The sequence below is a fragment of the Vulpes vulpes genome, chromosome 14 (assembly GCF_048418805.1).
Source record: "Vulpes vulpes isolate BD-2025 chromosome 14, VulVul3, whole genome shotgun sequence".
Classification (NCBI taxonomy): Eukaryota; Metazoa; Chordata; class Mammalia; order Carnivora; family Canidae; genus Vulpes; species Vulpes vulpes.
This window is the reverse complement of record NC_132793.1, coordinates 9,961,628-9,979,889: the sequence shown is the minus strand read 5'-3', so window position 1 is coordinate 9,979,889 and position 18,262 is coordinate 9,961,628. Positions and strand designations below refer to the sequence as shown.

At 50.9% G+C, this 18,262-nt stretch overlaps 1 protein-coding gene across 5 annotated transcripts in view; it reads right to left on the bottom strand.

Annotated features, from left to right (window-relative positions):
• NFATC2 (nuclear factor of activated T cells 2) overlaps nt 1-18,262 on the bottom strand; it is a 161,783-nt gene that overhangs the window by 128,897 nt on the left and 14,624 nt on the right. For 3 of the 5 annotated variants that reach the window (XM_072735563.1, XM_072735562.1, XM_072735564.1), the window contains exon 1: nt 15,239-15,421. The exons of 1 other annotated variant lie outside the window; for it this stretch is intronic. In XM_072735563.1, the coding sequence (XP_072591664.1) occupies nt 15,239-15,368 (130 nt within the window). In that variant the 5' untranslated portion in view covers nt 15,369-15,421. Of the gene's footprint in view, nt 1-15,238; nt 15,422-18,262 lie in introns of those variants that run through there. One more of the 5 variants, XM_072735565.1, reaches the window with a different exon arrangement.

The following is an 18,262-nucleotide window of genomic DNA, read 5'->3' as shown; positions in this document are numbered from 1 at the left end:
GTGACATGTGCTGGGGAAGGCGTTCTGGTCTCCTTGGCAAGATCAGAGCTCACTCATGCTTCTCCATTCTGCTCCATACCCCCACTCCTGGCTCAAAAATATGTGCTAGTTGGGTGAATGAATTTTTTAAAAGTGAGTTCACAAAAGTCTATGTGAAACATTTAAACTGCTACTCAAAGACGCTAACATCCAAACCAAAAAGTAGAAAGATACAACCTCGAGAGGGTAATTTGGTAATATCTACCAAAATTCCAACTAAACAGTATTGCCTTAGAAATTTATCCTGCAGACAAACCCTCATATATGCAAAGTGAAGTGTGCATAAGATTAGTTAATGCTGTCCTGTTTGTAACCTCAAAAGACTAGAAGCAACCTAATGTCCATCAACTGGGGATGGGTTGAATTCTGGTTTGTTCATATAATGGGATACAACACGACTAGATAAAGGGTTAGAGAAATTCTTTCTGCATTAAAACAGAATGACCACAAGATACAGTGTCAGAGGAGAAAAGCATGCACAGTATAAAAGCAGAGGATAAAACAATGTGTACACAGGTACACACACAGCTGCTGGGAAACTAAGTAATCAAGCATGGCAGAAAGGAGATTGATTCCTGTATGACCTTGAGAAAAGAAATACAATTCCCAAAAGAAACATGTTTTTATTTTAAAGGTGATGGGGCGTGCAGGTGACATAACAGGATATACAGTAATGACACCCTGGTTTAAGAAGCAGGAAATTGAGACCTGGTCCTACTCTGCCACTAACGAGCGGTATGACCTTGAGAAAGTCCTCCACTGGCTCTATGTCTCACCTTCCCATTTATAACAGGACGGCACTAAACCAGATCTGTCTCTTCGGTCACTTCTGGCTGTAAAATCCTTTGATTTTTTCTAGCCGGGGTCTATCAGGTCTCGCGTTCTTAGGAAGAGACAATCCCTAACAACTCGTATCTGTGTGCAAACACACACACACACATGCACGCACACACACACATGCACGCACACACACGCCTTCCCGGCAGGTAACAGAGGGCACATTTTTAATCTAGCAAGAGATCAACATCAAATCCATGTCCAACAATGTTCTGATCATCCATTGCCCCGTGAACCAGCACAACTGACCACAAAAAGTCTCTTAGCAAAAATTCCGGCCTTTATCAGATGAACGGCATCACATCTCATCAGACACACCCCCTCGGGCCTGATGGGAACCGGCACAGAAACCCGGCCACGAAAACACACATCACTCGCACTCGCTGGCAAGCAGTGCAAAACAGAAAGGCCGGTTTTGCTGAGCAAAAGCATCCGAAGCATTTACACTGGTTTTAATTAATCCAAGCAGCAGAGTTTTTCCGTTTTCTTTTTCCTCTCAAGATTCTGAAAGTTGCACAGCAAGCAGGGAATGTGACGGTAATTCATCATCATTCCATTCTCGGCCCTCTGGGTGTTTGACAGTAAATATCCCAGACGCACAGCTCATCGTGAACACATTTCTTTAAGCAACTAGGATTCTCTGCTCGCTCGCTTGCTTTCTCTCTCTCTCTCCCCTTATACAACTGCCCCCCTCGCAGCCAGCCCCTGGGGGCCACGGCCATGCCCAGAAGGCAACTGGGCCAAGTGAGTTTCATCTCAGAACCCCCAGATTTTCAGAAGGGTTTCCAAATTTTTTCCAAAATCTCGCTCCTTTTACAACTTGCGCGATCTTTGCAATATCTGTGTATCACCAGTAAATATTATTTACTTACTTAATATTTCTATTTAAATTCACTGACCTAGTACTTTAATTTTTTTTTTATTTTAAAAGGAAACTTTATACCACTGCTGCTAATGGAAAATCTGTGTCACCTCCGTAAATAGAAGGTAGGGTAAAAAACACAATAAAAATAAAAGTCACTAAATTCGAGATTCAAGACACTGTCGCCTTCCAAAGGCTCTAGTCTGAGGTCCACCCTTTTTCTGCCCTGAATGCTCTCTTTTTATTGAAGTAGAACTTATATATACCAATTTTGACTATGTAGAGTTTGATGAGTTTTGCCAAATGTTATACACCCTTGTAACCACAACCACAATAAAGATGTAGAACATTTCCACAACCCCAGTAAGCCTACCTTTTTTAAGGCTGGAGGTGGGGATAGGGAATGGCAAGTGCTAGAAAGGAAGGTGTTAAAGACACAGTAGCACCTAACGGAGACTCAACCTTGGACTTGTTCCAAGCAAAGTAGCGCTGCAGAAAAATGGCACTCATTACACGCAACGTACTCATCAGTGGACCTACATAAAATCATCTCATCTGTGATGAGATGTGCTGTGAGAGATACCTAGCCCACCCTCAATGCATCCATTCTCAGATGAAGAAGGTAAAAGCCACGACAGCAGATTCAGAGGTTGCTGTTCTAAGTCCTCTATGCCTCCATGTCTTTGCATATGCTGTTCCCCTTACCTAGAACTCCCTTCCAAATCTCCTAGCCTCACTCCTCCTAGCCAGCCATTATTCATCCATCAAGATTACACTTGGGCCACCTCCTGAAGGCCCTCCTAGATTCCCTAGTCTAGATCAGGAAGCTCTTCTTCTGGGACACCTAGGAGGCTCATCAGTTGAGCATCTGCCTCCAGCTCAGGTCATGATCCTGGAGACCAGGGATTGAGTCCCACGTCGGGCTCCCTACATGGAGCCTGCTTCTCCCTCTGCCTGTGTCTCTGCCTCTCTCTGTGTGTCTCTCTTGAATAAATAAATAAAATCTTTAAAAAAAAAAAAAAAGGAAGCTCTTCTTTTGTGTTCCCAGAACCTACAGAATCATGTAATAAGTCTATCAATTAAGGTCTTAGAGGCAGACAGGGATCATAAGTCAATAGTAATAATAAACCATGAAAGCAGCTAATATTTATTGAGAACTTACATGCCAGGCACTGTGGGAAGCACGTTATGTGTGAACTATTCTATCCCCATAACCACCTATGAGGTAAGCCCTGTGCATCCCCCTGTCACAGATAAGGAAACTGAGACACAAGGAGGTGAATTAACCTGCCCAAGGTCCCACCGCCCGAACCCAGACAGACCCGAGAGCACCATCAAGCACCAGGCCGGGGATTTTCAACCTCAGAACCAGCAGCAATTCAGGCCTAGGCTAATTCTTTTGTGCGGGGGGGTGGGGGGGTAGGGGGGGAAGGGTGTTGAGTATCACCCCTGGCCTCTACCTACTAGATGCCAGTAAAACCCCCACCCTTCTCCCAGTTGTAACAACCCAAACTGTCTCCAAGTATTGCCGAATTTCTCCTGCCAAGCAGAAGAGCCCACCCCCCAGCCCAGGCGAGAATCCCTGCTCTGTGCTGTACAACCCTGGTATGCGTGGCCTGCCACATACCGAGAGGCCCAAAAGGCTGCTGGAAGCATACACTCAAGTCAGGCCCTGAACCCAAAAAACTTCAGAGAGGAGACATCTGCTCCCTGTTGGCCCCAGCAGGTGAAGCATGGAGCAATGTCTGGAGCAGACACTGGAAGGCCTGATTCCCAGCACTCTCCCCTTCCTCAGCTTCCCAGAGGCTCACCCCAGCATCCAGGGCCGTGCATGGGGGGTGCGGGTGTCTCAGGCCACTGTCGGGGACTGTGGGACAAGATTTCTGGGGGAACCGCTCTGGCCCCACATCAGCAGGGTGCCTGCACAGAGATCCGGGTCTCACCTAGCACAGAGTGAGGGGACCCCCAGCTGCACCACCTTGCCCCTCGCCGGTGTGACCGGGGAACCCCCCAAGTCCTCACGGTGATGAGGTCAATGATGGTACCAACCTGAGAGTTCACCTAACCCACATGAAGCCTGAAACACACGGACTGAGCACCCAATAAATGGGATCTCTTGGTGTGATGGTATTATTATGGAAAGTGACTTATGAAATGAAAATTCTCCCCTTTCTCAGCTCACACTGCTATATTTTATAACAACTTGCCAGCAGGACACACACTGGCCCCTAATGCCTCCAAAAGCATTAAAAGAAAGAAGAAAGGGCAAGAGGCCTGGCTGGCTCCATCAGGGGAGTATGTGACTCCTGATTCCGGGGTCCTGAGTTCAAGCCCCATATTCAGCATAGCATCTACTTAAAAGAAAAAGGGAAGAGCGTTTTATAAAAATAAGATGGATTCGTCAGCACTTTGAGAAATCTTTTTCTGCTAGCCTTCAAAAAATATGTGGAATAGGCAAAGAAGGCTTCCAATACCCTTCCATTTTATGCTTTTACTCTTTCCCCTGGGCCCTCTGGGAGCTGATCAACTAATCTTACTAAGGTGTCAGTGACTCAGTAAGCTACTCGCCGTAACAAAAATGATGACAGCTAACATGTCTGTACCACTGTAGACCAAGAACCCCTGGGTACACATTTAATGTTTGTCCCACAAGAACCCTATGAGGCTGGTGATACGGTTTCCTCATTTTACTAATGGGAAAATATGGCTCAGAGAGGGTGACGAATTTTCCCAAGGTCACACTGCTTCTAAGTGGCAGTCTGGCTCCCCCGCCTCCTATCCATTACTCTAGCCTGCTGTTCATGAAAGGGGCTACATTTGGGCTGGCGACACCTTAACCTTGACTCTGGGACCAGGAGGTACCCCAAGAATTGGAGCTGCTCTGGGGGTTCCTCCAGGAGGCAACTGACAACCAACGACACGGATTCCTTTCTTCTGAAATATTCACATTTGCCCCAGGATTGAGTCAACGATTTATTTTAACATCACACTCAGGCCACACAGAGGTCCCTGCCAGCGCCTCTCCTCCTGGAGCCTCTGGCGGGCCTGTTGCTCACCCTCGGGGACACACGGCCAAGCCCGAGGCGGGCGTGCAGTGCCAACCCGCCAGCCAACAGATCGCTTTTGAAAAAAGAAAAGAAAAAAGAAAAAAAGGAACAGCAAGAGGACATCTCCGCCTAGAACTCCGGGCGGGTGGAACTTTCAGGAAGCAGAATAGAATGACCCAAATAGAAACCCAGCGAGGGAACCACCACGGGGTCTGCCGTCCGGGGGCGGGGCGGACACAGGAAGAAGAGGGGCTTTCAGGCCTGGATGGCTCGGAGGAAGGGAGCCAGGTCACGGCCAGGGGGCTGCGGGCCGCCGTCCCTGTCTGCCGGAGGGACCCACCGCGTGATGAGCCCACGCCCCAAGGTGGTGCGAGTCACAGGCCCTGGGCTTGAGTCATCACAGTCTGTTGCCGGGGCAGCGCTCGGGATGCCACAACCTGGCACCAGGGAGCGGAGCCGGAGGGAAGGGGAGGAAGGGGAGAAGGGAGAGAAGGGGGAGAAGGGGGAGGTAACGAGCCCTGCCTCCCACCACCCGGCTACTCCCCTAACCTCCCGTGTGCGGGGGGCTGCGAGGAGTCACCCACAGAGCAGGAAGGCGGAGGCATTGTGGCCGGTGGCCGGCACCACCTCCAGCCAAGCCCGTCTCTGAAAAGCGACACGTGGCCCTGGGGTAGTAAGTCCAGCGCTCGGCAAACCTTCCCCAAGGCCGCCCCGGGACCCCCCCCCCGGAGGCCCCCCCAGGCCCCCGCCGCGCACACGCAGAACAGCAGCTGGATTCCTCATCCATGACCCATGTGTGTGAATCATGACGGAGAATCAGGTCGTCACACTCGTCCCAAGGAGATGACATAGACAGACGCAGGGCACGAAAGGTGAGAAATTCCATCCAGATAACTCAGGTCCAGAAGTGCCAGAAGGGAAGAAAAGCAGTTTACCGTCCCGTCTCGTCCATGTGGAACCACTGGAAAAAGCCACCTTGAACGCCGTGCTCTTTGCTGACCTTGTCCCAGCGAAGACAGCTGTCTGCCTTCGCCAGACGGGACAGAAAGGAAGGCTCGGTCCCGCTCCCCAGGCGGCCTGCCACGAGGCCAGGCGCCCGGGACACAAGACCCAGGATGATTTGCAAACAATCAGCCTCACAGACCGGCTGCTGGCATGTCTGTGTGCAAACCCACACGCGCCCAGAGGTGGACACGTCCTCCTTTCGGAGAGCCGCAGAGAAGCGCATGGAATCGGCGACCCGCAGGCCTCAAGGTCAGCTTTTGGATGGAGGCAGGACGGCCCAGGCATCCGGCAGACTGGAGGCCTCATCTCCATCCTCAAATCGGGGTGAAAAGAGCCACCTCTTGCTGGTTTAGGCGTCCCAAGGGCCCCGGCCTGCTTTCATAGCCACCGTGTCCCAAGCTTTCACGCGTGCTACCTCTCTCCCTGCAGCTCACAACCCCCCGGGAGGCAGGTGCTCTCAAGTCCCTTGTGTTACACATAGAGAAACTGAGGCATAAGGGTGCAGAGATTCTCCCAAAGTCACAAAACGATGAGGGGCAGAGCTGGGGTTCGAACTGAGACCTCATCATTTAAGTGCCATAAAACGCACAAATGTGAAACGTACGTCTCTCGTGCCTTTTACACCTGTACGTATCTGGTTACCCACCGTCCAAGATACAGAACATTTCCCTTCTGCCCCAGGCTTCCCTGGGGGAGGCCCCCCAGCCAGTAACCCTCACCAGGCCTGACTTCTCCCACCAGAGACTCGGTTTGCCTGCCCTTGAACGTCACATAAATAAAATCCTATGGGGTGGACAGGATTCGTCTTTCACTCAATGTTCTGAGATTCACCCACGTTGTGTGCAGCCACAATTTCTTATCACCACGTAGCATCCCCCGCCATATGATGACACCATAATTTATGTATCCAAGGTCACCAGGCTGTACGACCTCTCTCTTCAAAGACAGCCATTTGAGATGGAACTGGACGTAGTGACCGTCCCTCCACGCTCGTCAAGGGGTGCGTGACAAAGAGCATAGTTCAGACAGCTTCCTCACCGAAAGGAGAAGGAAAGATCTGGTCAGAACTAACCAGAAATAGACTTCAGATAACCCTCCCTCAGACACCGTGGGCTCACCCACCTCTCCGCCGAAGGCCTGCATGAGGGGCCACGGGTGGACGCGCACTTTCCCCCCAGCTCAGCAAAGACCCCTCACCTTCCCGCCGGCACCTCGGGGCTGCACCCCTGGGGTCTCACAACCCCTGGCACTGCCGACACGCTGATGGCCACCTTTCTCGTAGCCAACCTGAAATCCAAGTGGAAACTTATGCCTTGAAAACAGTGGGGCCCCTGGACTCTTGGCTAGGGACAGAGATTTAAAATTAATACCCTGATTGAGTGACAGGTTCTTTATTTACACTTTCCCCCAGCAGTTTTCTTTTCGGTGCCACGCTCCCAGGGGCGGGCACACCTCATCACTGGCCCTGCCAGCCCCAGCCGTTCATGGCATTCCTCCTTTCAGAGGTGATGTCACCCACAGCGGATCTCAGACCGGCAGCCCAGCTTCTGAGGGTCACACAGGTAAACAGCCCCTTTCTGTATGTAGTCTGCGGAGTCACTGTTACAGGCACAGCAGACCAAGGCCTTCCCCTCCTCATTTAACGTCTCCCCCCCAGTGCAGGCGTGCCCAAGCAGGTTTGTTTTGATAAGGGCCTTTATAAATCCTGAGCTTTGCAGGCGACTTTCTTCCCTTCACAAAGCTCACCCAGGCATGGCTCAATTAAAATTCACAGGGGAAGGCCTGGCTTTTAGAAATGCATCTTAACTCAAACAGGCCCCGTGGAGAAAATGTGCTTTGCCCGAAACTCAGATGAGGAGGTGGGGAGGGTCCCAGATGCCAACTCAGGAAAAGCCATCTTCTGGCTCTGCTTGTACCTTAGTGGGCCTTTGGCTATATATCCCCTCCCCCACACCAAGAGGGGGAGGGGGAGGCATTAAAAATCCAAGGCATGGGGCTTTCCATCTAAATGCTAGTTTATAAGAAATGCAAAGGACAGAGGAACATGTTCGAAGACACCCCAGGAACGCCCCTGGCCAAATCCAGTACGCGGAGAATGGAGCCGGAAAAGTGGCCTGTGTCTTCAGCAAAGAGGTAGCAAGAAAACAGATGGATGGGGACTTCTGCAGAATCAAAGAGACACAGTGGTCACATCAACCAAATACAATGTGAAGATCTTCTTTGGATCTTGAGTCCAACAAATTAACTGTAAAAAGATACCTGTGCGACAAACAGGAAACTGGCAACTAGACATGTGAAATCAAGTAATTATTGTTCTGTTTTAGGTTTGATAATAAGCATTTGATTTTTCTCCAGTCCTTATCTTTGAGAGCTCCAGGCTACTCTGGTTTATTAACAAAATAGTAGGTCATCCGGAATTTGACTCAAAGTGACTGTGGGTGGGAGTGTTAGAGAACAAGTGGGGGGAGGGATGAATGATTGGCCTCATGCTGGTAACTGAAGCTGGGTGATAGGAACGTGAATGTTAATTATATCATTTCTCTATGTTTCCATTTTTCGGGAAAAGTTCATAATAAAAATTCAGGAAAAAGTGAAAGGCAGTTGTTCTTGCTTTGGGGAAGCCCATATCGGGCGCTGCTCCAGGCAAGGAAGCAGACAGCCCCTGACCCATCCCAGGAAGAGCCCCAGGGTAGAGCGTTGCCTTCTTCCCTGAGCTCAGTTTGAACAATCAGCAGAAAAAACAAACCTCACACCAGCCGAGGGAAGCCAAGTTTGGCTGGAGCTCTGCGGAGCGTGTGGCTACTTCCTGTGCTGGGGAGGAAAGAAGGAGGAAGTCCCTTCGTGGGGGGAAGCCACAAGGCATCCATCACACTGCACTTTCCAGGGCTGCTCCTTCCTGGCCCTGGCTCAAAGGTCCCATGGGGCCAGAGCAGGATACCTGGGGAAGCCCTGCCTCCCCAGGAGAGGCAGCCACAGGGGAACCTCCAAGCCCCAGAGTGTGGACATTGGAGAAAGTTTTTGCAGCCAGCCCTGTTCTGGACCCTGTTCTGGAGCCTGTTCAAGGAGCCAGATGAGGTTTCGGGGTCTACACAGTAAGTGCATTAAGGTAGACCACACCCACTCAAGCCAGGGAGCCAGGGGCTCCTCTCTAAGAACCAGAATCTGCTTTATTTCTGGCCTGTCTTCTTTTAAAGCTCAGAATTCATCCAAGGTAAAGGCTCTCACTCTTCCAAGGAGCCAATGTTCTCAGGAAGTCAGGAGAGCTGGAGGCTATCCCGGAGCCCATCACCACTGCCACAGCCACCCAATCTCTGCACAGGCCTACCACACCCGGCTTCGAGCACGCTGCCTCCTGGTAACCTCACCTCCACTCCAGCAGGTGAGCGCAACCCTGCTGCACAGGTGAGAAAACACAAGCCCAAAGAAGCAAAATCATGTGCCCTTAGGCATACGGCTAATAAGGAATTATTATGCAACTTTTCATCCATTCATTTACTTATTGTGTGCTTGCTAATGCTGGGGACTTTTGCTTGGCCAAGGTCAAGCAGGTAGGAGGCATCTAAACCAGAATTTCAAGCCAGGGTTTTCTGATTTCAGACCTGGTGCTCTGACCCGCTGAGGCCTCTGGAGCTGGGGGATCATGTGCGCCCAGAGGAATGTACAACCATCCACTGGGATGCAGAAAGAAATAGAAAAACAGCTCAAGTCCCACTGATTTCCTGTCCTTTATCATTTTTATTTTTGCTGTAGGAGCATAACCCCCTTAGGACAGCAGAAAACATAAAGTTGATGATTCTAGAAATATCAAATATGAGAGGTGAACACAGCCCAGGCTCCAGGACATGGGACCCCTCAAAGCTGGAGTTTGTGACACTCTGGCTGAGTTGCAGTGCTGACAGCAGGGACTCAGGACCCCAACAACCTGGGCTCAAGGCCTGCCCTGCCATTTGCCGCTGCACGACTCAGCGAAGGTAATGAACCCCCAAAGAGTCTGACTTCACTTGGCCCAAGTGCAGCCAAAAGATTCTAATGTGCAGCCAGGACTGAGGACCGCTGGCCACAATACTGCATTTTTCATATATATTCAGCTACCCCCCCCCCCGGCCCCCCACCAACCTTACAGGATTAGGACACCTCTGGAACCAACCCAAATAACACTGCCCTAAGGTTTTAAGAACCTCGCTTCCAATCACCTCCAGAACAGAGGGCCTTTAATCTGGAAGCGTGGATGACATCTGTTCAGTAGTAAAGAATGATTAGGGCAACTTTCTCCCCATTTCCTTCGCCTCCCTGACAAGGCCACCGCTCAACCCTAGCCCTCATTTCACCTTTCCGGCTGCACCTGGAGACGCTATTTGTACAAACCAGGCTTAATAAGGCCTGTCCTTAACTCGACACAGACGGCAACGTCTCTGAATGTCACATGTGTTTAGTGAACCTGCTTGCTTAGGGTAGAACTCTATTTTTAGCAAGCACCAAAAAAAAACCCCATGATACTATATCCCAGCACCTCGCTTGTCCCTCTTTGTTTACCAGGCTGTGTCCCACAGTGGCCCGGGGGCCAGGCAAGGGTAGGACCACATCTAATTGTCTCTACACCCCCACAGGGCCTGGCACAAAACCAGCATTCGGTGTGTGTTTGCTGAAAGAATGAGGTTTTAATTGTCCCCCGTGAATGGGTTGAGAGCAGGTGTTCCTAAGTGGAAGTGCAGGTGACAAGAGGGGATGGGCTCCAGCAGGGTCTGTGACTCTACCTGAAAATGGTATAAAAGGCACACAGAGGGCAGAAGGGGATGTGTTGGGGAGATGGGGCGTGCGGGAGTTATGCACATGTGCAGTGCACACATGCTCCTATGCTGTGTGTGCATATGGGGTCTGTGGCTTTCAGTGGCTGTGACCCCAACAGCTTAAGGACCACCAGAATTGACTCTACAAGCAAATGACCAGGAGTCTGAAAGGTCAATGCTGGTGCCATTTGCATTAGCTTACCAGGAACTGAAGGGAGGGATACACCAGACCCATTGAGGCCTACCAGAAATGATCACTCCCAATGGGTCAGTCCTGACAGTCCAGAGGAGATGTGGCACTTCTGGAGGTGGCCAGAATTCCCAGTATCCATCCATCTCACCCAGTGTTTTATACATTGGGAGAAGTAATAATTCATTTCATTGAATTCACAAGCACCCACAAAGGAATTAAAGTTCTAACTTGTCCACTGACAACCAACACACCTCTCTCCTCTCCACGATGAGCAGTAGCACTGGTCAGGACTTCCAGCTCTGTCCCCGTTCTTTCTGTTACTTTTTTCAACTGAGGGAGACAGCTAAGTATAGTAAGAGTCTACTTTGCATGCCTCTAAGCACATAAATTTGAAAACCGAGGTAAATAAAATAGATGATTTCTTAGAAAGATATGGCTTACCAAGATTGACTCTAGTAGACACAAAGTGCAAGCAGGCCAATTCCCATAGACACAATAGAGAAAACAATCAGAGAACCACCCCCATAAAAAGGCACCAGGTCTGGATGGCTTCACAGGGAAATTCTATCACAGCTTTAGGAATGGGATAGTCCCAACAATACATACATTGTTCCTGAGCACAGAAAAGGAAAGAAATCCAAACTTAATAGCATACCAAAAAGGACATCACAAATACCACTCGTGATACTGCTGACAGGAATCTTAAATATTATCAGACACCAGCCCCACCACCTTAAGTGACCAAGTGGGGTTTAAACCAGGAGTTTCTCAACATTCGGAAGTCCGTTAGTATAAATCAGCATATAAAGAGATCTAAGAAGAGTAAAATCATTTTTCCATAGATCCTAAGGAGTCTATGACATAATACAACTCTCATCAAAACTCTCAAGAAAACAGTCATGAGTAGATACTTCCTTGACATAATAAAATACATCCACTTCAATCCTAAAGCAGACACAGGAGGTATTCCTGCCAGGGTCAGAAACAAGGCAAGGGTGCCTACTATGTCCACTATTACACAGCAGGCTGCTGGAGGTATTATTAGTCAACACCACTGGACAAGAAGAAACCACAGGAGCACCATTAAAGGCTCTAGCTCAGTGAGGGCAGGGGCTGGGTCTCATTCTCTATTGTATCCCCAGGATCTAATACAATAGATGCTCAATAGTTAGCTGGATGAGTAAATGAATAATGGCTCATATTAACTGGCTATTAACAAAGCCAAGGGTTTAATAAAATGCTGGCAACAAATCACACTCTGTATTGATTTAAATAGATAAGAGGTGCCTGGGTGGCTCAGTCAGTCGAGCGACTCTTGATTTTGGATCAGATCATCTCAGGGTGGTGAGATCGAGGCCTGTGTTGGGCTCTGCACTGGGCATGGAGCCTGCTTAAAATGTTCACCCTCCCTCCACCCACCCCTTTCTCTCTCTCTCTCTCTCTCTCTCTCTGTCTCTCTCTCAAATAAATAAATAAATTTTAGATAAATAAATAAGTCAAGCCATTCAACAACAACCTTGTAAGATAAGTACTATTATTTCAGCCATTTGACAGCTAAGCAAACCAAGGTCCAGAGAGGTTAAATGACTCATCCAAGATCACTCTGCTGGTAAATGTTTTAAACTCCAGTCTTGCCATGGCTGCCAGGCCCCTTACACACTGCTTTACATCTCTCTCCTCAGATAAGGGAATAGTGAACCCTCACACAGTAGTTAAGAATGTAGGCTCTGGAGCAAGACAGCCAGGTTCAGGTTTCAACTCTGCCATTTAACCGGCTCCGCTTTCCTGGGAAACTTTCTTCACCATTCCATGCCTCACTGACTCCTCTGTAAAATGAGGTGACCATAGTGCCCACCGGCTAGGGTTGGAGGGTTATGGCATGACTTAAAAAGCATCTGCTGCAACGCTATATATAGTTCCATAAAATGAGCATCCAACTTCCCCCAAATTTCTAAGGACCATCAACAAGTTCTGACAATTGTCCGACCCATTAGGGGGCCCTTTCCTTCCTTGACTTTTGCCAAGCTCACGCACAGAGTTAAGGGCAGCCCTCACATGCACCACCAAAACACTGTCACCTGGGACAGAGCCCAATAGCAACCCAAAGACTAGTGCCAGTCCTTGGGGAGCTCCACCATGCAGAAGCAGAGGTGACCCCACTAACATCTGGGTAAGGCAGGGCCAGACCACATCTGGAAGAGCTCCTTTAACCTCCCCAGGCTCACAACACCCCTTCTCATCCTCAGCCACAATGTTTCTGTGCTGCTTACTTCCCAGCAAGGACTCATCATTTATAGATTCCAGAGCAAACTCCCCCACTCCATAAGGGGGACGGAGGGCCTGAACATAGAAACTTCTTTCCAAAGAGCCCAGTTTGGAAGGGAGGAATCTGACAAATACTTCCTTGGCCAAGTAGATCAAGGTCCATATCAACATTGATCAAGTTGATAATAGGTACCCTTGATAAGATGTGATGGACATTGTCACTTCAGCTGCATGCTCTTCATCCCCAGAACCTATAGCCCCAGTCTTTCCATGAGGGAAATGTCAGAAAGACCCTAACCGAGGCCCATTCTACAGTATACCTAGCCAGTGCTCCTCAAAACTGGCAAGCTCATAAAATACAAAGACGGCATGGACTCTAGTTCATAATAATGCATCAATACTAGTTCCTGAATGATAGTAAGTATACCCATACTAATATAATGTTAATAAAATAGGGACCTGGGTGCTCAGTATATGGCAACTCCCTATGCTGTCTTTACAACTTTTCTGTGAACCTAAAACTGTTCCAAAAAAATAAGGTGTTTTTTTTTTTAAATGATTCCAGGGCTTTCACTGTGGCCATTTAGACACCCATCTGGCGGCCACCAAGCACCACTTGCCAAGAAAAACTATAAAAAGCACCTCCCATCAGATTTGGCTTGGAAACTATTTCCCCGGAAAGCTCCCCTGTGCAAAAAAAAAAAAAAAGGAAAAAGAAAGAAAGAAAAAAAAAGTTAGCTGATTGTGAATCTGGGAGGGGTGTCAGTATTAGTTCTCTGTAAAACATGACTTTAATCTTAACAAACAAAGACCACGGATGGTAAAGGATCCTTAAAGGGATCGTTTGCAGATTCTTAATTGTATCTTTTCAAAGCGAAGGATGGCCTCCAGATTGCAACTTGAGAAGACTGGTCTCTTAGGCTGGCTAATCATTTCCATCTCCAGCCAAAATACAGAATAATTTACTAATTCCCATCTTCACTTGGCAACCAAGCCAAAGCAAGCCCCTCACCTAACGCGGCCTGTGAGGATGGCCAGGGAAGGAAAGTTAAAACTTCTCATTCACCTGCCATACACAGCATCTCTGGGAAGTACCAAACCCCCAAATATCTGTGTAAAGGCCTCCTACACAAACCAGCCGGCACAACCCCTTCCTGCGCTCCGGATGCGGCCAAGCCCGAGTGCATCTGGAAGTTACCAACAGGCCTGCCCCTGAGGCTTCAACAAGCATTGGCTGGGCTGGGCTGTCAAAATCAGGAAGCCCGGTCGGGGGTTTTTTTGTTGTTGTTTTTTCCAAGACAACCTGCTAACCAGAAAAATACAGTGAAGTTGGGCATGCGACCTCCTCCTCCTCCTTCTGACAAATGCTCCTGTTAACCACGTGAAGTGATGGCCCGGCCTGGGGAAGTCCCCAGCCACCCAGGGCACCTGAAGGCAGACACTGACAGGTCGTTGGGGCAGAGATGGGCTGCTTCTTCCTGAATCCACAGGCCAGCCTTCCCCCCCACCAAAAAAAACCCCACATTCCACTGCGACCATGGGGTAGGGGGTCACATAACAAAGCTCAGACTGATCCATTTGGGGTGATTCACAAAGGCAGCAGCAGAACCCAGAGAAGAAATGGGCTGGCTTCTGAGGTCAAACCACGCTCCGGCATCAGACACAGACAAACAACCTCTTCATGAGTTTCGCCACCGCGTGTGCGACAAACCCAGCTCACAGGCGGTGCTGTCTGGAGACAGGAGGCTCAGTGACACCTGGGCTCCGTGGTAACCTTTGGGCCCCTCCGTTCCCTCCCTAGTACCATCTTTGGCCTCCTCACCTCCTCCCTCCAGAGGCAAGTCCGGCCCTTCCTTGCCCCCTCGGAGCACCCTGCGGCCGGGCAGAGCCAGCTGAGGCCCGGGCCACCTTTTGCTTTGCTCCCAGGGACCCTCAGGGAGAAGTCACCAGTACCTGGAGGCTGACCCAGTACCTGGAGGCTGACGCCCTACTGGGCAAGAGAGGGCCTACCGCCCCCTAAGGGTGGCAGCAGTCCCGGAGCCTCATGCCCTCCACCCCTCCCGCCCTCATCAGCCCCCCGCCCGGGAAGTGTGACATCGGGAGCAAAGAGGCGCCCGCCCGCCCGGTGCCCCGTCCGCAGGCCAAGCCCCCGCCCCGGCTCCGGGGAGGCAGGGGGGCCCGGCCGGGAGGAGCCTCCACCGACCTTCGATGGGGTTCAAATACTCATAGTCGAAGAGGATGGAGAAGTCGAACTCGTCCTGGGGGCTGCCCCCGGGCTCGTGACCTGGGGCGCCCCCGCCGTCGGGGTCCGGCTGCCGCTCCGGGGCGTCCATGCTCGCGGGCGGCGGGGGGCGGCGGGGGGCGGCGGGGCCGGGGGCGAGCGCGGCGGCCTGCTGGGCCCTGGCGGGGGCGGGGGCGGGGGCGGGGGCGGCGGGGCCTGTCCTCGCGGGGCGGCGCGGGCGCAGCGGGTCCTGGACGCGCCCGGAGCTGAGCGGCGGCGGCGGCGGCGGCGGCTTCCTGCTCCGAGGCACCTGCTGCAGCCGCCGCGGGGAGGCGGGGCCGGGCCGGCCGGGCCGGCGGGGCGGGGCGGGGCCGCGACCGGGGCGCGGGGAGGGCGGGGCGGGGCGGGGCGGGGGAGGCGGCCCGGCGGGCGCCCGGGAGGAAGGAGGCCGCCCCTGGCAGCACGCGCCCTGGTCCCCTCCGCGGGGCGCTCCGGGGCCGCGGGGGAGGCTGCGGGCCTGCGGGACCCGGACCCAGACCGGGGGGGAGGGGGGACGGGGGGGGTAGTTTTGCCCTTCGTCATCAGCTGATCCCCTTCTTGTCCCTCCTCTCTTCTCTGCGGGGAGGTGAGCATGGGGGGGGGGCCCACTCCCTTCCCCTGCACACCGTGTCTCCAGGTGTCTCTGCGTGCCCACAGCTGTGGCATGATCTTTGTTTCACCTGCAGTTGGGTCACCTGTATACCCCCTGAAAGCAGTTTCCCCAGTTTCCCAGGACGTGGAGGTGGGGGGGTGGGGGGGAAGAATCCTAGATACTCTAGAGCACAAGCCCCCACCTTACAGCTGGACCCCTCCGGCCGACCTAGCACGTGCCTGGCGCCAGGGCCCCAGCATGAACCTGACACCGATGCCCCTCCCGGGAAGCTCAGGTTGGGGCTAGGGGCAGGCGTGAAGGTGATCAACGAGAGAAGAAAGGTCGGGATCCCTGGGTAGCGCAGCGGTTTGGCGCCTGCCTTTGGCCCAGGGCGCGATCCTGGAGACCCGGGATCGAATCCCACATCGGGCTCCCGGTGCATGGAGCCTGCTTTTCCCTCTGCCTATGTCTCTGCCTCTCTCTCTCTCTCTCTCTCTCTCTCTCTCTCTCTCTCTCTGTGACTATCATAAATAAATAAAAAATTAAAAAAAAAAAGAAGAAGAAAGGTCATCTTGAACAGTGTCAGGAGGGAACCACCAGGGGTCTGGGCAAGGACTGGCAGCTGGGGAGGCTTTATTCTCTGCGGTGGTCACCACCTCTCCGGGGACGGTGGTGACAGATGGATGAACCTAACTGATCTGGGGGAAGAGAGTTCTGGCAGTGGGGGAACCACAGGGAAGCTAAAGCCAGAAGGGGTTCAGTGTGTTGGAGAGGTTGGCTGGTAACAAGTCCACCTGGACACTTGTTAAATACACAGACCCCCAGGCCTCTCCCTGGAGGTTCTGATTCCGTAAGTCTGGAGCAGAGGCTCAGTGATGCGTTTGTTTTTTTTTTTTTTTTAAGTGCCCAAGTTGAATGCTGTGAACAGGTACATTTGAGGAACACTGTGTAAGAACCCAGTACCACCATCACCACCCCATAAAACACGTCCAGGGGGCTTGGACCAAGTTAGCTGAAGTCAGAAGACTCCCAGAGGCAGTAAAGGAGATGAGAACAGAGGTCTTCAACCCTAACAACATGTCAGAATCACCTGGAACACTTTTTCAATGCCTATGCCTAGGCTTCAATCCAACCTCTAGGGAACCAGAACATTCAAAGGTTGTTTTGTTTTGTTTTGTTTTGTTTTGTTTTTAATGACCTCAGATGAATCTAAAGTGTATGCAGTGTTGAGAATCTCTGGATCAGAAGATTAGGTGGGAAAGTTCCTAGGATTCCCAGAAAACCACAACTTGACCTCACGTGGAAGTGACTCAAATCCTTCTCCACGTGCTAGGAAGAACAGTGAATGTGCATCCTTCAGGGGGAGCCATCTCTGCTCCATTAGAGGATTGGTGCAAAGCTAGGGATCATCGTTCATTCCAGATATTTGCTGAGCACCTCCAGGTACCTGACACTGCTACAGATCTTGGAGATGCAGCCATCAATAGGACAGCGTCTCTACCCTTATCATGCTTATATCCTGGAAGCAAAGAGACACAGCAATGAATAGGGTTTTCCAAATTGTACTTAGACCAGTGGTTCTTAACCCCAGCTATGCTTTAGAATCACCTGGAGAGCTGTTTAAAAATTCAATGGCTGGGCCCCACCAAAGACCAGTTATAATCAGAATGTTTGAACATAGGGCCTGGGCATCAGGATTTTGTAAAAGCTCCCTAGATGCTTCCAATGGGTCGCCAGGGATGGGAAACATTAATTTAGACTCTCACTTCATTTCAAGGGACCCAGCCTGGCTCAGGACTCACCAACTTTCAGAGTCTTAGGAAGTACTTTCTGGTTGTCAGAGCAGAAAACTATCCTCTTCTTTGATTCCAAACCATAAGCACAGTGACACTGGGTGTAACCAACCAACATCTTAGGGTAGCTTAAAATGTAGATGGAGGAGGGGGGAGTGATGATGACCCAGACTGCAACATTTAGAGGCAAGCATCTAGAAGAAGACGAGGGTTCTTGGGTCCTTATGACAGGACTCAAAGTCGAGACCCTGACTTTATTTATTTATTTATTTATTTATTTATTTATTTATTTATTTATTCTGTGGTCAGAGATAAATAAAGGAACCAGGTTGCCCTTATGCTGTAGAAAAAGGAAGGGCTGGTGTCACCCTCACATGTCATCTCTCACCCATAATGATTAAATGCCTCTAATCTAGTGGATACCTGTGGATTTTGCCTACCTGGATTCATTCCCTGCTTCTGATCAAAACATCCCAGCGTGTTCCTTTGGGAAACTACTCTTGACACAATTTTGGCAAAACTATCAGCCCAGTTGTCCCACCCTTCCCTGGCAAAGAAGTGGGTGAATGACCCACACTTGAC